At 44.9% G+C, this 14,913-nt stretch overlaps 1 protein-coding gene across 1 annotated transcript in view; it reads left to right on the plus strand.

The window, feature by feature from the left end:
- LOC118365455 (sodium channel protein type 4 subunit alpha A-like) overlaps positions 1-14,913 on the plus strand; it is a 35,934-nt gene that overhangs the window by 11,334 nt on the left and 9,687 nt on the right. The window contains exons 10-13 of the mRNA XM_035747689.2: positions 2,277-2,515; positions 2,787-2,960; positions 3,146-3,502; positions 14,260-14,691. Of these exons, the coding sequence (XP_035603582.2) occupies positions 2,277-2,515; positions 2,787-2,960; positions 3,146-3,502; positions 14,260-14,691 (1,202 nt within the window). The remainder of the gene's footprint in view (positions 1-2,276; positions 2,516-2,786; positions 2,961-3,145; positions 3,503-14,259; positions 14,692-14,913) is intronic.

The following is a 14,913-nucleotide window of genomic DNA, read 5'->3' on the forward strand; positions in this document are numbered from 1 at the left end:
ATGCTGTTGTGCAAATGGAATAGACAACAGGTGGAAATTATAGGCAATTAGCAAGACACCCCCAATAAAGGAGTGGTTCTGCAGGTGGCAGCCACAGACCACTTCTCAGTTCCTATGCTTCCTGGCTGATGTTTTGGTCACTTTTGAATGCTGGCGGTGCTTTCACTCTAGTGGTAGCATAAGACGGAGTCTACAACCCACACATGTGGCTCAAGTAGTGCAGCACATCCAGGAAGGCACATCAATGCGAGCTGTGGCAAGAAGGTTTGCTGTGTCTGTCAGCATAGTGTCCAGAGCATGGAGGCGCTACCAGGAGACAGGCCAGTACATCAGGAGACGTGGAGGAGGCCATAGGAGGGCAACAACCCAGCAGCAGGACCGCTACCTTCGCCTTTGTGCAAGGAGGAGCACTGCCAGAGCCCTGCAAAATGACCTCCAGCAGGCCACAAATGTGCATGTGTCTGCTCAAACGGTCAGAAACAGACTCCATGAGGGTGGTATGAGGGCCCGACGTCCACAGGTGGACACTGTGCAGGACGTTTGGCATTTGCCAGAGAACACCAAGATTGGCAAATTCGCCACTGGCGCCCTGTGCTCTTCACAGATGAAAGCAGGTTCACACTGAGCACGTGACAGAGTCTGGAGACGCCGTGGAGAACGTTCTGCTGCCTGCAACATCCTCCAGCATGGTGTTGGTGGATGGAGCGAGACATGATGTCCCAGATGTGCTCTATTGGATTCAGGTCTGGGGAACGGGCGGGCCAGTCCATAGCACATCTTGCAGGAACTGCTGACACACTCCAGCCACACGAGGTCTAGCATTGTCTTGCATTAGGAGGAACCCAGGGCCAACCGCACCAGTATATGGTCTCGCAAGGGGTCTGAGGATCTCATCTCGGTACCTAATGGCAGTCAGGCTACCTCTGGCGAGCACATGGAGGGCTGTGCGGCCCCCCAAAGAAATGCCACCCCACACCATGACTGACCCACCGCCAAACCGGTCACGTTGCACTGTCCAGGAGTTGGCGGATGCTTTAGTCCAGGTCTGGGAGGAGATCCCTCAGGAGACCATCCGCCACCTCATCAGGAGCATGCCCAGGCGTTGTAGGGAGGTCATACAGGCACGTGGAGTCCACACATACTACTGAGCCTCATTTTGACTTGTTTTAAGGACATTACATCAAAGTTGGATCAGCCTGTAGTGTGGTTTTCCACTGTAATTATAAGTGTCACTCCAAATCCAGACCTCCATGGGTTGATAAATTTGATTTGATTTCCATTGATAATTTTTGTGTGATGTTGTTGTCAGCACATTCAACTATATAAAGAAAAAAGTATTTAATAAGAATATTTCATTCATTCAGATCTAGGATGTGTTATTTTAGTGTTCCCTTTATTTTTTTGAGCAGTGTGTATATACATATATATATATGCATATATATACATGCCATGAAATGTACTGTGTGTCATTGGTCTGTTTCTTGCCTGTGAGACAAACATAACCATCCACAGTAGGAGACATGTCAAGTCCCTCAGGCAAGTTTAGAAATACACTAGGCTTAGTTGGGAGTGGATGCAGTCTTCGCTCTAATGTGAAGTGTAATTGCCTAGCTTATCATGGTGGTTGTAGACATGGCCTTCTGACCCCCCCCCCCCACCTCTCATTACAGTAGCATTGTCTGAAGTCTGTTACACACAGAGCAGCCAATCACATTGTGTGTGTGTGTGTATGTGAGTGAGGGGGGAGAGAGCCCTGTTAATGTACAGTTGCATGCCCTCTTGGTGCTAAGCTTGAGCTATTTCAACCTTCCAGGGCGGGCTGGCACCACGGGCATGAATTCTGGTGTTACCCACTGTTGCATTTCATTTACTTGTTGTTTTTGTTTAGAACAGACAGGTTGCCCATATTTGTACACATTTAACGACACATGAATGTCACCAATGCATGTTCTTAAAGTCAAAGAGCGTTGAACTAGGGCAATGAATGACAAATGTCCCTAATTCTGTCAATCATATCCACTCATCCCCTCCTGTCACTTTTTAGAGCAGGACATTTTGCTCGAATGCCAGATGAATATTCTAGGGGTGTCTTAGTAGTCTTGGGTAACTTTGTTTTGTTGTCTTTTTTTAAAACTTCATAACAACGGCAAGAGGGATGAATTGTAGAGTTTTCAGCCATAATTCCAACTCATTTAAAAAATGTTTGTTTGTTATTATGTTTCTATTAAACATTATTATTGAACTGGTCATCTAAACCTTCCCTCTCTTTCTAATAGAGCTGGAAGATGCCCAGAAGCCTTGTCCACCCGGCTGGTACAAGTTTGCCGACATCTTCCTGAAGTGGGACTGTTGCGTGCCCTGGGTATGGTTGAAGAAGTGGTTGCTCTTTATTGTGATGGACCCCTTCGTGGACCTAGGCATCACCATCTGCATCGTGCTCAACACCCTCTTCATGGCCATGGAGCACTACCCCATGAGCCCAGAGTTTGACCACATGCTCTCCGTGGGGAACCTGGTAACAACTTTTAAAGGGCTAGTTTAGAGGTAGATGTTAGGTGTGTAAAGCTAGCTGTATTGCTAGCTCAAACTTGCATGGCTACTCTCGCTTCCTTATTCTAACTGCGTGACATATAATTTCAGGTGTCATGTTGTTCGCTTGAATCGGATATTACTTAGTCTTTTCTTGTGTTGATGAGAACATTTCTTAACATCCGAGTTATGGTATTTGACATGATGTATCCAAATGACAACTTGTTTATATTTCTGATATGAAATCCCCCCTCTAGGTTTTCACTGGGATCTTCACAGCAGAGATGGTCTTCAAGCTTTGCGCCATGGATCCGTATTACTACTTCCAGGTCGGCTGGAACATTTTCGACAGTATCATTGTCACGTTCAGTCTGGTGGAGTTAGGTCTAGCCAATGTCCAAGGCCTGTCCGTTCTCAGGTCTTTCCGATTGGTAAGACACACTGATTTCCAGTCAATTCATGTCTGTGAAATAGTATTCGTAGATTAACTTTATTGTACTCATTTAGTTTACAGGGCCAATGTACAACAATGGAACTTGCATCAAGAGCACATCAAGCCATGAAAAATGCAATTTGTGTGTTGTCTGTCTGTTAATGTACTATGTGTTGGAGGCAGCTGCGTGTCTTCAAACTAGCCAAGTCGTGGCCCACGCTCAACATGCTGATCAAGATTATTGGCAACTCTGTGGGCGCTCTGGGCAACCTGACCTTGGTGCTGGCCATCATCGTCTTCATCTTCGCCGTGGTGGGCATGCAGCTCTTTGGCAAGAGCTACAAGGAATGCGTGTGTAAGATTGCCACCGACTGCGAGTTGCCACGTTGGCACATGCACGACTTCTTCCACTCATTCCTCATCGTGTTTCGCATCCTGTGCGGGGAGTGGATCGAGACCATGTGGGACTGTATGGAGGTGGCCGGAGCCGGGATGTGCCTGGTGGTCTTCATGATGGTCATGGTCATCGGAAACCTGGTGGTGAGTGCAGCAGACACCCAACTGTAACCCTAATCCCTAAACCTAACCCTCATCCTTAAAGCTGCGGTAGTGGGAAATAGCACCACGGACGTCCCGCCAACATTCTTATTGTTTTTGTTACCGAGCTCAGGAGGGTCGCGGAACATGGTCCAAAAAAATTGCAGTGCATATTGTACTCTTCTATTGCATGTGCAATGTCAGAGGGGGAAAAAGTTAGTTGTTTTCATTAACTTCTTTGTAATATCACAAACGGGCGTAGCTGTTTCACCATAGAGTCAATGCCCACTCCCGTGTGGGAATCTAATTTGCGTAATAAATGAAATCCCCTTCAAAATCAGTCTGTTTATGCTAGAGATACCAGCGTCTCAACCAACCGTATCCGCCGATGTCGGCCTCCCGCACCTGCGGTGGAAGGTGGCAGAGCTACAGTGGTGTTTGTCAGACCAGGAAACGTTCCCGAAAAATTGGTTTTCATGGAAACGTCCACAGAGTACAAATGGTTTGGGCAAGAAACTATGTTAGGACTCACTATGGAAAGGTGAGATGCTCTCAAATATGTACATATCAGTTGTTTTTGCTCTACGACGCTTAAGCCTCACAAGACTCGTCTGAAGGTAACCTAGTACCAGACTGAAACATGTATGGAAGTGAATAGGGAATGTACACATGTATACGGGTAATACATGTATTTTGTTTCCAGAGCTTACTTATATCTCTCAAATATAGGACAGACACTGTCTTATCTGGTTACGTAAAGACTATCCCTTTAATTAGGGTTGTATGGAAGTATAAATAGATATTCAATGTGAGGGCACAATAAATATTTTTAAGTATAGTGAACATTCTAGAGATCCTAGATAATGCCTCTCAACAACACACGCGGTCCCCGACTGTGAACATCTGTCACTGCTGTCAACTTGTAAATCTCCGTAACAGTTATTCAAAATCTCTGCAGACCTAACGATTATAGTATTGTAATGCTCAGTCAATCCAGGAGATATTGTGCACACAGCTGATGGAGAGTCTATTTTTGGCCCCCTAGAGACACCAAGAACAGACACACTACATGGCCAAAAGTATGTGGGCACCCCTTCAAATTAGTGGATTTGGCTATATTCAGCCACACCCGTTGCTGACAGGTGTATGAAATAGAGCACACAGCCATGCAATCTCCATAGACAACCAGTAGAATGGACTTACTGAAAAGCTGTGACTTTCAACGTGGCACCGTCATAGGATGCCTCCTTTCCAACAAGTCAGTTTGTCAAATTTCTGCCCTGCCTAGAGCTGCCCTGGTCAACTCTTAGTGCTGTTATTGTGAAGTGGAAGCGTCTAGGAGCAACAAAGGCTCAGCCGTGAACTGGTAGGCCACGCAAGCTCACAGAACGGGACCACCACGTAACGAGTAAAAATACATTTGACCTTTTGGAATTACTAATGCGGAGTTAATCAACAAACCATATGAGAGTAGGGAATATACAGTGGTTCTTCCTTTAAAAGTTTTGCGCTTATGCCGTGACCGTTTGTGGTAAATTGCGTCATTTTGGCAACAATGGCTGACTGTTAAATAACGTGCCATAGAATTCTGCGGCGCCCTGCATGCTGTGCTGCAGTACGCTGCAACTTTTAAAGGAAGAACCACTGTACAATAAGAGGAGGCACTCCCATTTACAGTACAGTATTTGGAATGGTGTTTTCAACCTTTTCTGGGTTAGTTCTCCAGTCTTTGGCAAGGTGTGGCACAATACTTGATTATGTGATGTTACAACATACCTTGTCATGTTTCAGAACACCTCAGGATGAATGTTTCAGTACACCTTAAATCTGTCCCAATACCTTCACAACCAAGTGTTTCAATACTTCAGTTAAAGTTAAGGTCCCGTCTCCTTTAAGGTGGTGGCAGCTCAGTTGCCACTAGAATTAGTGTTAAAAAAATGCACTTCATTTTAACAGTGTAGTGTCTTAAGTTACAGTATATGCTGTTGGTCTGGAAGACACAGCAGCCATAGGCAGCAGGGGACTTGGATGGGGGTTGAGGGGGTGTGAGACACAAAAGAAGCCATATTAGTGTTGGCGCGAGTACCCAGTGCTTTTGTTAGCTCGTCGGGATGAGAATAGCCATTTCCGCTTGATTCTATTAATAACCACCAGAGAGAGGAAATGCATTTGGCCTCACGCCGCAAATATTGTGCTTGTGTGATCAGCTGCTAACAGCTCATCTGCATGTCCTTGTTCTGGAAGATGAGTAAAGACCGGGACAGGGCCTCCCATCATAGGTGGAGTGGATTGCCTTAGCCACCACTTGTGGTTCCATGCAATACCAAGGCATCTAAGCCAACCACTATCAGTAGTGTCCCTTTACGAATCCCGTAATCATATTACAATATACCAGATCATTTCTATTAGGGCTGTCAAAAAATCCAGAATTTGCTCAAAGTGAGCTGTATAATGCTCAAAGCGCGGGCCTCCCGAGTGGCACACTGGTCTAAGGCACTGCATCACAGTACTAGCTGTGCCACTAGAGATCTTGGTTCAAGTCCAGGCTCTGTCTCAGCCGGCCGCGACCGGGAGACCCAAGGGGCGGTGCACAATTGGCCCAGCGTAGTCCGGGTTAGGGGAGGGTTTGGCCGGCAGGGATGTTCTTGTCCCATCGCGCACACTGATATGGTCGTCAGGTGTACGGTGTTTCCTCAGAGACAAACGGCTTCCGGGTTAAGCGGGCGTCTCGAGTCCGTACGGGAGTTGCAGCGATGGAACAAGACTACCAATTGGATACCATGAAAAAGGGGTAAAACAATGTATAAAAAAATCTCAAAGTGCATAAAAAGCAAAACAAACAAACTAATTTACAATATTTTTTTTTCTAAAGTAACGGGAAGCATAATTAGGTAAATTCATAAAGAACACATTTTTTTACCTCAATGTAGGGTGTCCATTTAAAAGCTCATCTTTTGACCAATGGTCAAATAATATGTTAATTGTGTATGTAATTCTCTAAGAAACTAATGTCTCGATCATAATCAAATTGATTTATAAAGCCCTTTTTACATCAGCCGATGTCAAAGTGCTGTACAGAAACCCAGCCTAAAACCCCAAACAGCAAGCAATGCAGATGTAGAAGCACGGTGGCTAGGAAAAACTCCATAGAAAGGCCGGAACCTAGGAAGAAACCTAGAGAGGAACCAGGCTCTGAGGGGTGGCCAGTCCTCTTCTGGCTGTTCTGGTTGGAGATTATAACAGTACATGGCCGAGATGTTCAAATGTTCATAGATGACCAGCAGGGTCAGATAATAATAATCACAGTGGTTGTAGAGGGTGCAACAGGTCAGCACCTGTGGACAGCAAGGAGTCATCAGGCCAGGTAGTCCTGAGGCATGGTCCTAGGGCTTAGGCCCTCCGAGAGAGAGAAGGAGAAGGAGAAAGAGAGAATTAGAGCATACTTAAATTCACACAGAACACCAGATAAGACAGGAGAAATACTCCAGATACAACAGACTGACCCTAGACCCCCGACACATAAACTATTGCAGCATAAATACTTGAGGTTGAGACAGGAGGGGTCGGGAGACACTGTGGCTACCTCTTGGTAGACACCCTACTCGATATCAACTTGTTTTTGCATTACATTGTAGATTTTATCTGTACAGATTATGTATTTGGGATGTTTTCAGACAATGCGATTAACATATTGTTTATGTTTTGATGCTGCATTGTAAATGCACTAAACCCCCCAAAAAAATGTTTTCACAACCCTCTCTTAAAAACACAATTATTCAGATTGCAGAACCACTTTGGATGTTTCCACTTTGGATGTATCATAATACACATTGAGTTTACATTCAAACAACCACCAAACACCAGATGTCAGTTCAGTTTCATTACATTTCGTGGTTTTACTGCACAATAATGGTGTTTTGAGTCATTCTATTTTAACAGTCTATTTATTAATCGGCGGAGGGAGGGGGCGGGAGGGGGGCTTCTATCTATTTAAGTCAAATGACTTGAGCCAGCAAACAGTGGTTCTGACCTTGGGTATCTGCTAAGACCCAGCTTAAGTGAGCCCCCTGGCACGGACGGAACAAACACGGACAGCTGAGCGGCGCACGGCGAGAGGGCCTCGGGGATCAGATCCAAGAGAGAGAGACGTCTGCAGAATGCATCACTAATTGATAGGGAAGGTAATCAAATGTCCCATCATACGAACACACGCTGTATGGAATATGGGGGAGGTTCCTTTTGAGTACAGTTGCGACTTACGAGCACAATAACGGTAGGCCGCTCTGAGTGGCAGCCAACAATGTATATTATGGTTGGTCATCATCTCGATTTGAACTTTTTATTGTCTGCTCCCCTCCAGCCTGTTTCTCCCCCGATGTCTCTCCTACAAGCCCTGTATTTGCTCCAAGAGACTACTTCTACCATTCTCAGTCCAGTTTGTGGTGTTATGTTAGCGACAAGTTAGCCCGTTGTCAGCCCTATGTCTCAACACACTTTGTGATTCCCTCCACAGCCCTATCCACCGCTACCGTAGCCCTTCATTTCTAGCCCTTTCGAGCCCCCTGTGCTGCTAACCCCCCTTAAGCCTTGTGTTTCTGCCCCTCTCAGCCCTTTCCCAGGGCCTCTGGCGGATTCACAGCTCCTTACAGAGGAATGAGAGAGATCAGCCTTGCACAGTCCACCATGTAACCATGATCTACATCTTAATCTGAGAAATAAGAACCCAGATATGGTCTAACAGAGTTTAGACACTAAAGGGTTTAGACACTAAAGATAGCCACCTCCAGATGAATCGCGGGCAACATTATATTGTCACCACCGAACGACATCAACTTTATATGCGTTATGTATACGAGACGCCCAGGTTTATGATTATACGGATTCACTTTATTTTACAGCACGAGGCTTGGTGACACGCGTGTCTCACAAACGTTCCGGTTTAGGAGGCACTTGAAAATAGTGTTAAGTTTGCTTATCTTCATTATCTCGCCATTCTCATTAACATTTGAGTCATTTAGCAGATGCTCTTATCCAGAGAGACATACAGTTAATGCATTCATCTTAAGATGGCTAGGTGGGACAACCACTTATCACAGTCCTTGTAAGCACATTTTCCTTCATAAAGTAGCTATTAAGTGCGAGTGTTAGTACATGAAAGGCAATCTTTTAAGAGGTAGGGTTTCAGATGTTTTCGGAAGATGGGCAGGGACTCTGCTGTTCTAGCTTCAGGGGGAAGCTGGTTCCACCATTGGGGTGCCAGGACAGAGAAGAGCTTGAACTGGACAGAGCGGGCAGCAAACCCCTGCATCTTATCCAGAACGATGCAGCCCACCTGGTCTTCAACCTTCCGAAGTTCTATCATATCCCCCCGCTACTTCTCACACTCCACTGGCTTCCAGTCGAAGCTCACATCCACGACAAGACCGTGGTAGTTGCCTATTCAAAAGAATACAAAAACAACCATGAGGCTAAGCATTTCCTAATCGAAATGTACAACTATGACTTCCCATTGCAAAAGCATTTCACGTTGAGCACACAAAGTATCCACTGACCTAAAGTTTAAATGCAACAAGTTATTGTCAAAGAGATGGATAACAGCAAGCGCCCTGCAATGAAAAACACACTTCCACTCACCAGATGATGATAATTTGAAACTCAGCTTGTCGTTGAAAGTTATTCTTGAAAAGGGAGAAGTTAACAAATTAGCAACAACTTCCTCTTCAATAACACCTGCTGGAGCCACTGCAAACCTAGCCTACTAGACCGTGGATAAACTGGAAAACTACTGCTCGCTGTTGCGCAAGGACCTGTTGGCCTTTGAGAAGGCAAAAGTTTCCATACATTTTTTGGTAGCCAATGGCTGACTTAGCTAGCCAGATTTATCTCCCCAGAGACCACTAAAGAAAAATCCTGATTTGATCTCTTTTTCTCTTCAGTGTTAACCCTTTTCAACAAAAACTGAATAGATTAAATCAGAACATCATTGAAAAGAATAATGTAATTAGAGGTATTATTATAGGAGGCACTCAATGTTCCCCACTGTGTTTGGGTTAGTAATAATTTGTAGAGTGGCTCTTTTTTCCCCCAGCATTCAGCATTTCGCCATTCTTAATGTCTAAAGAATCCATATGTTGTTCTGAAATATGAATACAGAAATACTGGACATTTCAAACTCTTACTATGGTGATGATTTGACAAAATTACAATCATGGTCTTGAATTGGACAAACATTTTCCTGGTCTCAGTCTTGGCTTGGTCTCGGACCCTTTGTCTCCCTCCTGGTCTCGGTCTTGACTCGGACTCGATTTGCTCCGGTCTTTGTCTTGAACCAGTCCCACTTTAGGTGGTCTCGAACACAACACTGGCGAAGAGCCTCCATGACACAGAGAAGAGCAGTCTCGGTTGAGTGACCCGTCTCGAAGCCTGACTGGTTATGGTTAAGAAGATCGTTCTGAGAGAAATAGCGAGAGAGTTAGTCAGCGACAGCACGCTCAAGTGTTTTGGAAAGAAAAGAAAGGAGTCGAATGTTGATTTCTTGAGAAGGGGATCGACTCGGGCAATTTTGAAGTCCGAGGGGAAGCAGTCAATGGTCAGGGATGAGTTGATGAGGAATGGGAGAAGGTATCCATAGATGGGAATGAGGTTGAGCGGGCAGGTTGTCGTGTGGTCAGACCTTACTAATCAAATCAAATTTGTTTATATAGCCCTTCGTACATCAGCTGATATCTCAAAGTGCCGTACAGAATCCCAGCCTAAAACCCCAAATAGCAAGCAATGCAGGTGGAGAAGCATGGTGGCTAGGAACAACTCAATAGAAAGGCCAAAACCTAGGAAGAAACCTAGAGAGGAACCAGGCTATGTGGGGTGGCCAGTCCTCTTCTGGCTGTGCCGGGTGGAGATTATAACAGAACATGGCCAAGATGTTCAAATGTTCATAAATTACCAGCATGGTCAAATAATAATAATCACAGGCAGAACAGTTGAAACTGGAGCAGCAACACGGACAGGTGGACTGGGGACAGCAAGGAGTCATCATGCCAGGTAGTCCTGAGGCATGGTCCTAGGGCTCAAGTCCTCCGAGAGAGAGAAAGAAAGAGAGAATTAGAGAGAGCATACTTAAATTCACACAGGACACCGGATAGGACAGGATAATTACTCCAGATATAACAAACTGACCCTAGCCCCCCAACACACACTACTGCAGCATAAATACTGGAGGCTGAGACAGGAGGGGTCAGGAGACACTGTGGCTCCATCCGATGACACCCCCAGACAGGGCCAAACAGGAAGGATATAACCCCACCCACTTTGCCAAAGCACAGCCCCCACACCACTAGAGGGATATCATCAACCACCAACTTACCATCCTGAGACAAGGCCGAGTATAGCCCACAAAGATCTCTGCCACGGCACAACCCAAAGGGGGCGCCAACCCAACCCAGACAAGAAGATCACATCAGTGACTCAACCCACTCAGGTGACACACCCCTCCTAGGGATAGCACGAAAGAGCACCAGTAAGCCAGTGACTCAGCCCCTGTCATAAGGTTAGAGGCAGAGAATCCCAGTGGAAAGAGGGGAACTGGCCAGGCAGAGACAGCAAGGGTGGTTCGTTGCTCCAGAGCCTTTCCGTTCACCTTCACACTCCTGGGCCAGACTACACTCAATCTTATGACCCACTGAAGAGATGAGACTTCAGTAAAGACTTAAAGGTTGAGACCGAGTTTGCGTCTCTCACATGGGTAGGCAGACCATTCCATAAAAATGGAGCTCTATAGGAGAAAGACCTGCCTCCAGCTGTTTGCTTAGAAATTCTAGGGACAATTAGGAGGCATGCGTCTTGTGACCGTAGCGTACGTGTAGGTATGTACGGCAGGACCAAATCAGAGAGATAGGTAGGAGCAAGCCCATATAATGCTTTGTAGGTTAGCAGTAAAACCTTGAAATCAGCCCTTGCCTTGACAGGAAGCCAGTGTAGGGGTCTCGTACTGGAGTAATATGATCAAAATGTTTGGTTCTAGTCAGGATTCTAGCAGCCGTATTTAGCACTAACTGAAGTTTATTTAGTGCTTTATCCGGGTAGCCGGAAAGTAGAGCATTGCAGTAGTCTAACCTAGAAGTAACAAAAGCATGGATATATTTTTCTGCATCATTTTTGGACAGAAAGTTTCTGATTTTTGCAATGTTACGTAGATGGAAAAAAGCTGTCCTTGAAACAGTCTTGATATGTTCTTCAAAAGAGAGATCAGGGTCCAGAGTAACGCCAAGGTCCTTCACAGTTTTATTTGAGACGACTGTACAACCATTAAGATTAATTGTCAGATTCAACAGAAGATATCTTTGTTTCTTGGGACCTAGAACAAGCATCTATGTTTTGTCCGAGTTTAAAAGTAGAAAGTTTGCAGCCATCCACTTCCTTATGTCTGAAACACAGACTTCTAGCGAGGGCAATTTTGGGTCTTCACCATGTTTCATTGAAATGTACAGCTGTGTATCTTCCGCATAGCAGTGAAAGTTAACATTATGTTTTCGAATGACATCCCCAAGAGGTAAAATATATAGTGAAAACAATAGTGGTCCTAAAACGGATCCTTGAGGAACACCGAAATTTACAGTTTATTTGTCAGAGGACAAACCATTCACAGAGACAAACTGATATCTTTCCGACAGATAAGATCTAAACCAGGCCAGAACTTGTCCGTGTAGACCAATTTGGGTTTCCAATCTCTCCAAAAGAAAGTGGTGATCGATGGTATCAAAAGCAGCACTAAGGTCTAGGAGCACAAGGACAGATGCAGAGCCTCGGTCTGATGCCATTAAAAGGTCATTTACCACCTTAACAAGTGCAGTCTCAGTGCTATGATGGGGTCTGAAACCAGACTGAAGCATTTCGTATACATTGTTTGTCTTCAGGAAGGCAGTGAGTTGCTGCGCAACAGCCTTTTTTCGGAAAATTTTGAGAGGAATGGAATATTCAATATAGGCCGATAGTTTTAAAAATATTTTATGGGTCAAGGTTTGGCTTTTTCAAGAGAGGCTTTAATACTGCCACTTTTAGTGAGTTTGGTACACATCCGGTGAATAGAGAGCCATTTATTATGTTCAACATAGGAGGGCCAAGCACAGGAAGCAGCTCTTTCAGTAGTTTAGTTGGAATAGGGTCCAGTATGCAGCTTGAAGGTTTAGAGGCCATGATTATTTTCATCATTATGTCAAGAGATATAGTACTAAAACACTTGAGTGTCTCTCTTGATCCTAGGTCCTGGCAGTTGTGCAGACTCGGGACAACTGAGCTTTGAAGGAATATGCAGATTTAAAGAGGAGTCCGTAATTTGCTTTCTAATAATCATGATCTTTTCCTCAAAGACGTTCATGAATTTATTACTGCTGAAGTGAAATCCATCCTCTCTTGGGGAATGCTGCTTTTTAGTTAGCTTTGCGACAGTATCAAAAAGGAATTTCGGATTGTTCTTATTTTCCTCACTTAAGTTGGAAAATAGGATGATCGAGCAGCAGTAAGGGCTCTTCAATACTGCACGGTACTGTCTTTCCAAGCTAGTCGGAAGACTTCCAGTTTGGTGTGGCGCCATTTCCGTTCCAATTTTCTGGAAGCTTGCTTCAGAACTCTGGTATTTTCTGTATACCAGGGAGCTAGTTTCTTATGACAAATGTTTTTAGGGGTGCAACTGCATCTAGGGTATTGCGCAAGGTTAAATTGTGTTCCTCAGTTGGGTGGTTAACTGAGTTTTGTCCTCTGACATCCTTGGGTAGACAGAGGGAGTCTGGGAGGACATCAAGGAATCTTTGTGTTGTCTGTGAATTTATAGCACGACTTTTGATGTTCCTTGGTTGGGGTCTGAGCAGATTATTTGTTGCAATTGCAAACGTAATAAAATGGAGGTCCAATAGTCCAGGATCATGAGGAAAAACACACACAGATCCATAACATTTATTCCATGGGAAAAAACTAGGCAGAGTGTCACAGTGAGTTGGTCCAGAGACAAAACCCACTGAGTCGATGATGGCTCCAAAAGCTTTTTGGAGTGGGTCTGTGGACTTTTCCATGTGAATATTAAAGTCACCAAAGATTAAAATATTATCTGCTATGACTACAAGGTCCGATAGGAATTCAGATAACTCAATGAGGAACGCTGTATATGGCCCAGGAGGCCTGTAAACAGTAGCTATAAAAAGTGATTTTATTAGTTGCAGGATTTTATCTGAAGAGAAAGAGGTCAAGGCATTGGGTAGTTCTATGTGAGTGGGACCAGTGGACTCCGTAGGCTGATTTAATGAGTAGACGTTGTCAACCTTCTTTTCAAAGTGGTTGACAAAGTCATCTGCAGAGAGGGAGCAGGGAGGGGGATGGAAAATTAAGGAGGGAGGAGAAGGTAGAAAATAGTTTCTTAGGGTTAGAGGCAGAAGCCTGAAATTTAGAGTGATAGAAAGTGCCTTTAGCAGTGCATACAGAGGAAGAGAAGGTAGAGAGGAGTGAGTGGAAGGATGATAGGTCCCACGGAAGTTTATTTTTCCTCCATTCTTTGCTCAGCTGCCTGTAAGCTCGCAGTAAGTCACTAAGCCATGAAGCAGAATAGAATAGATGTGTCTTTTGGCTGTCTTTTAATTCTCCCAGGACACCTCCCTTAAATGCACAAGGCTTGGAGTAGCTGGGAGTAAAGTAGGATCAGATTCCCCACACTGCCCTGTCAGACACCTTCTCTCTAACTTTCAAAGATAACTGCCACCACTACCTCCCTGTAGGTGCTGAACCTCTTCCTGGCCTTGCTGCTCAGCTCATTCAGTGGAGACAACCTGTCCAGTGATGACGACGGTGAGATGAACAACCTCCAGATCGCCATCGGCAGGATCAACTGGGGCATCGACTGGGTGAAAGCCTCTGTCCGCCACATGGTCCTGCAGCTACTGGGCAAAAAGGCCACCGGGGACAAGGAAGGGGGTGAGGGGATCGAAGGAAACCCCGAAAAGGAGACCTTTGCACTAAACCACTTAGACACGTGCCAGGATTCCAAGATGGCCGACGGGATGACCAACTGTGTGGACGGGCTTCAGGCAGATGGCGAGATGAGCCTCAATGTGCCCATTGCCCAGGGGGAGACTGATTTTGAGAACGATGATGACTACAGTGGGTCTTTTACATCAGATGAAGAAAATGGACAAGGTGATCACTTGAAGGTACAGTATGATGGAAAACTGAAGACTATAATTATACTGTGCTTTATCTATGAACTAATAATTATCAGTTAATAAACTACTTATAAACCCTTCATAAATCTTTCAAGTATACCATGTAAAGTGTTACCTGGATATTTAAGCAAACAAGTATAAGAATCAGGACAAATCTCACTTGGTGGTTCTCTTCAATCCTACATGAGTTAGATTTCTCCTCTCTCTCCT

The sequence above is a fragment of the Oncorhynchus keta genome, chromosome 3 (genome assembly GCF_023373465.1).
Source record: "Oncorhynchus keta strain PuntledgeMale-10-30-2019 chromosome 3, Oket_V2, whole genome shotgun sequence".
Classification (NCBI taxonomy): Eukaryota; Metazoa; Chordata; class Actinopteri; order Salmoniformes; family Salmonidae; genus Oncorhynchus; species Oncorhynchus keta.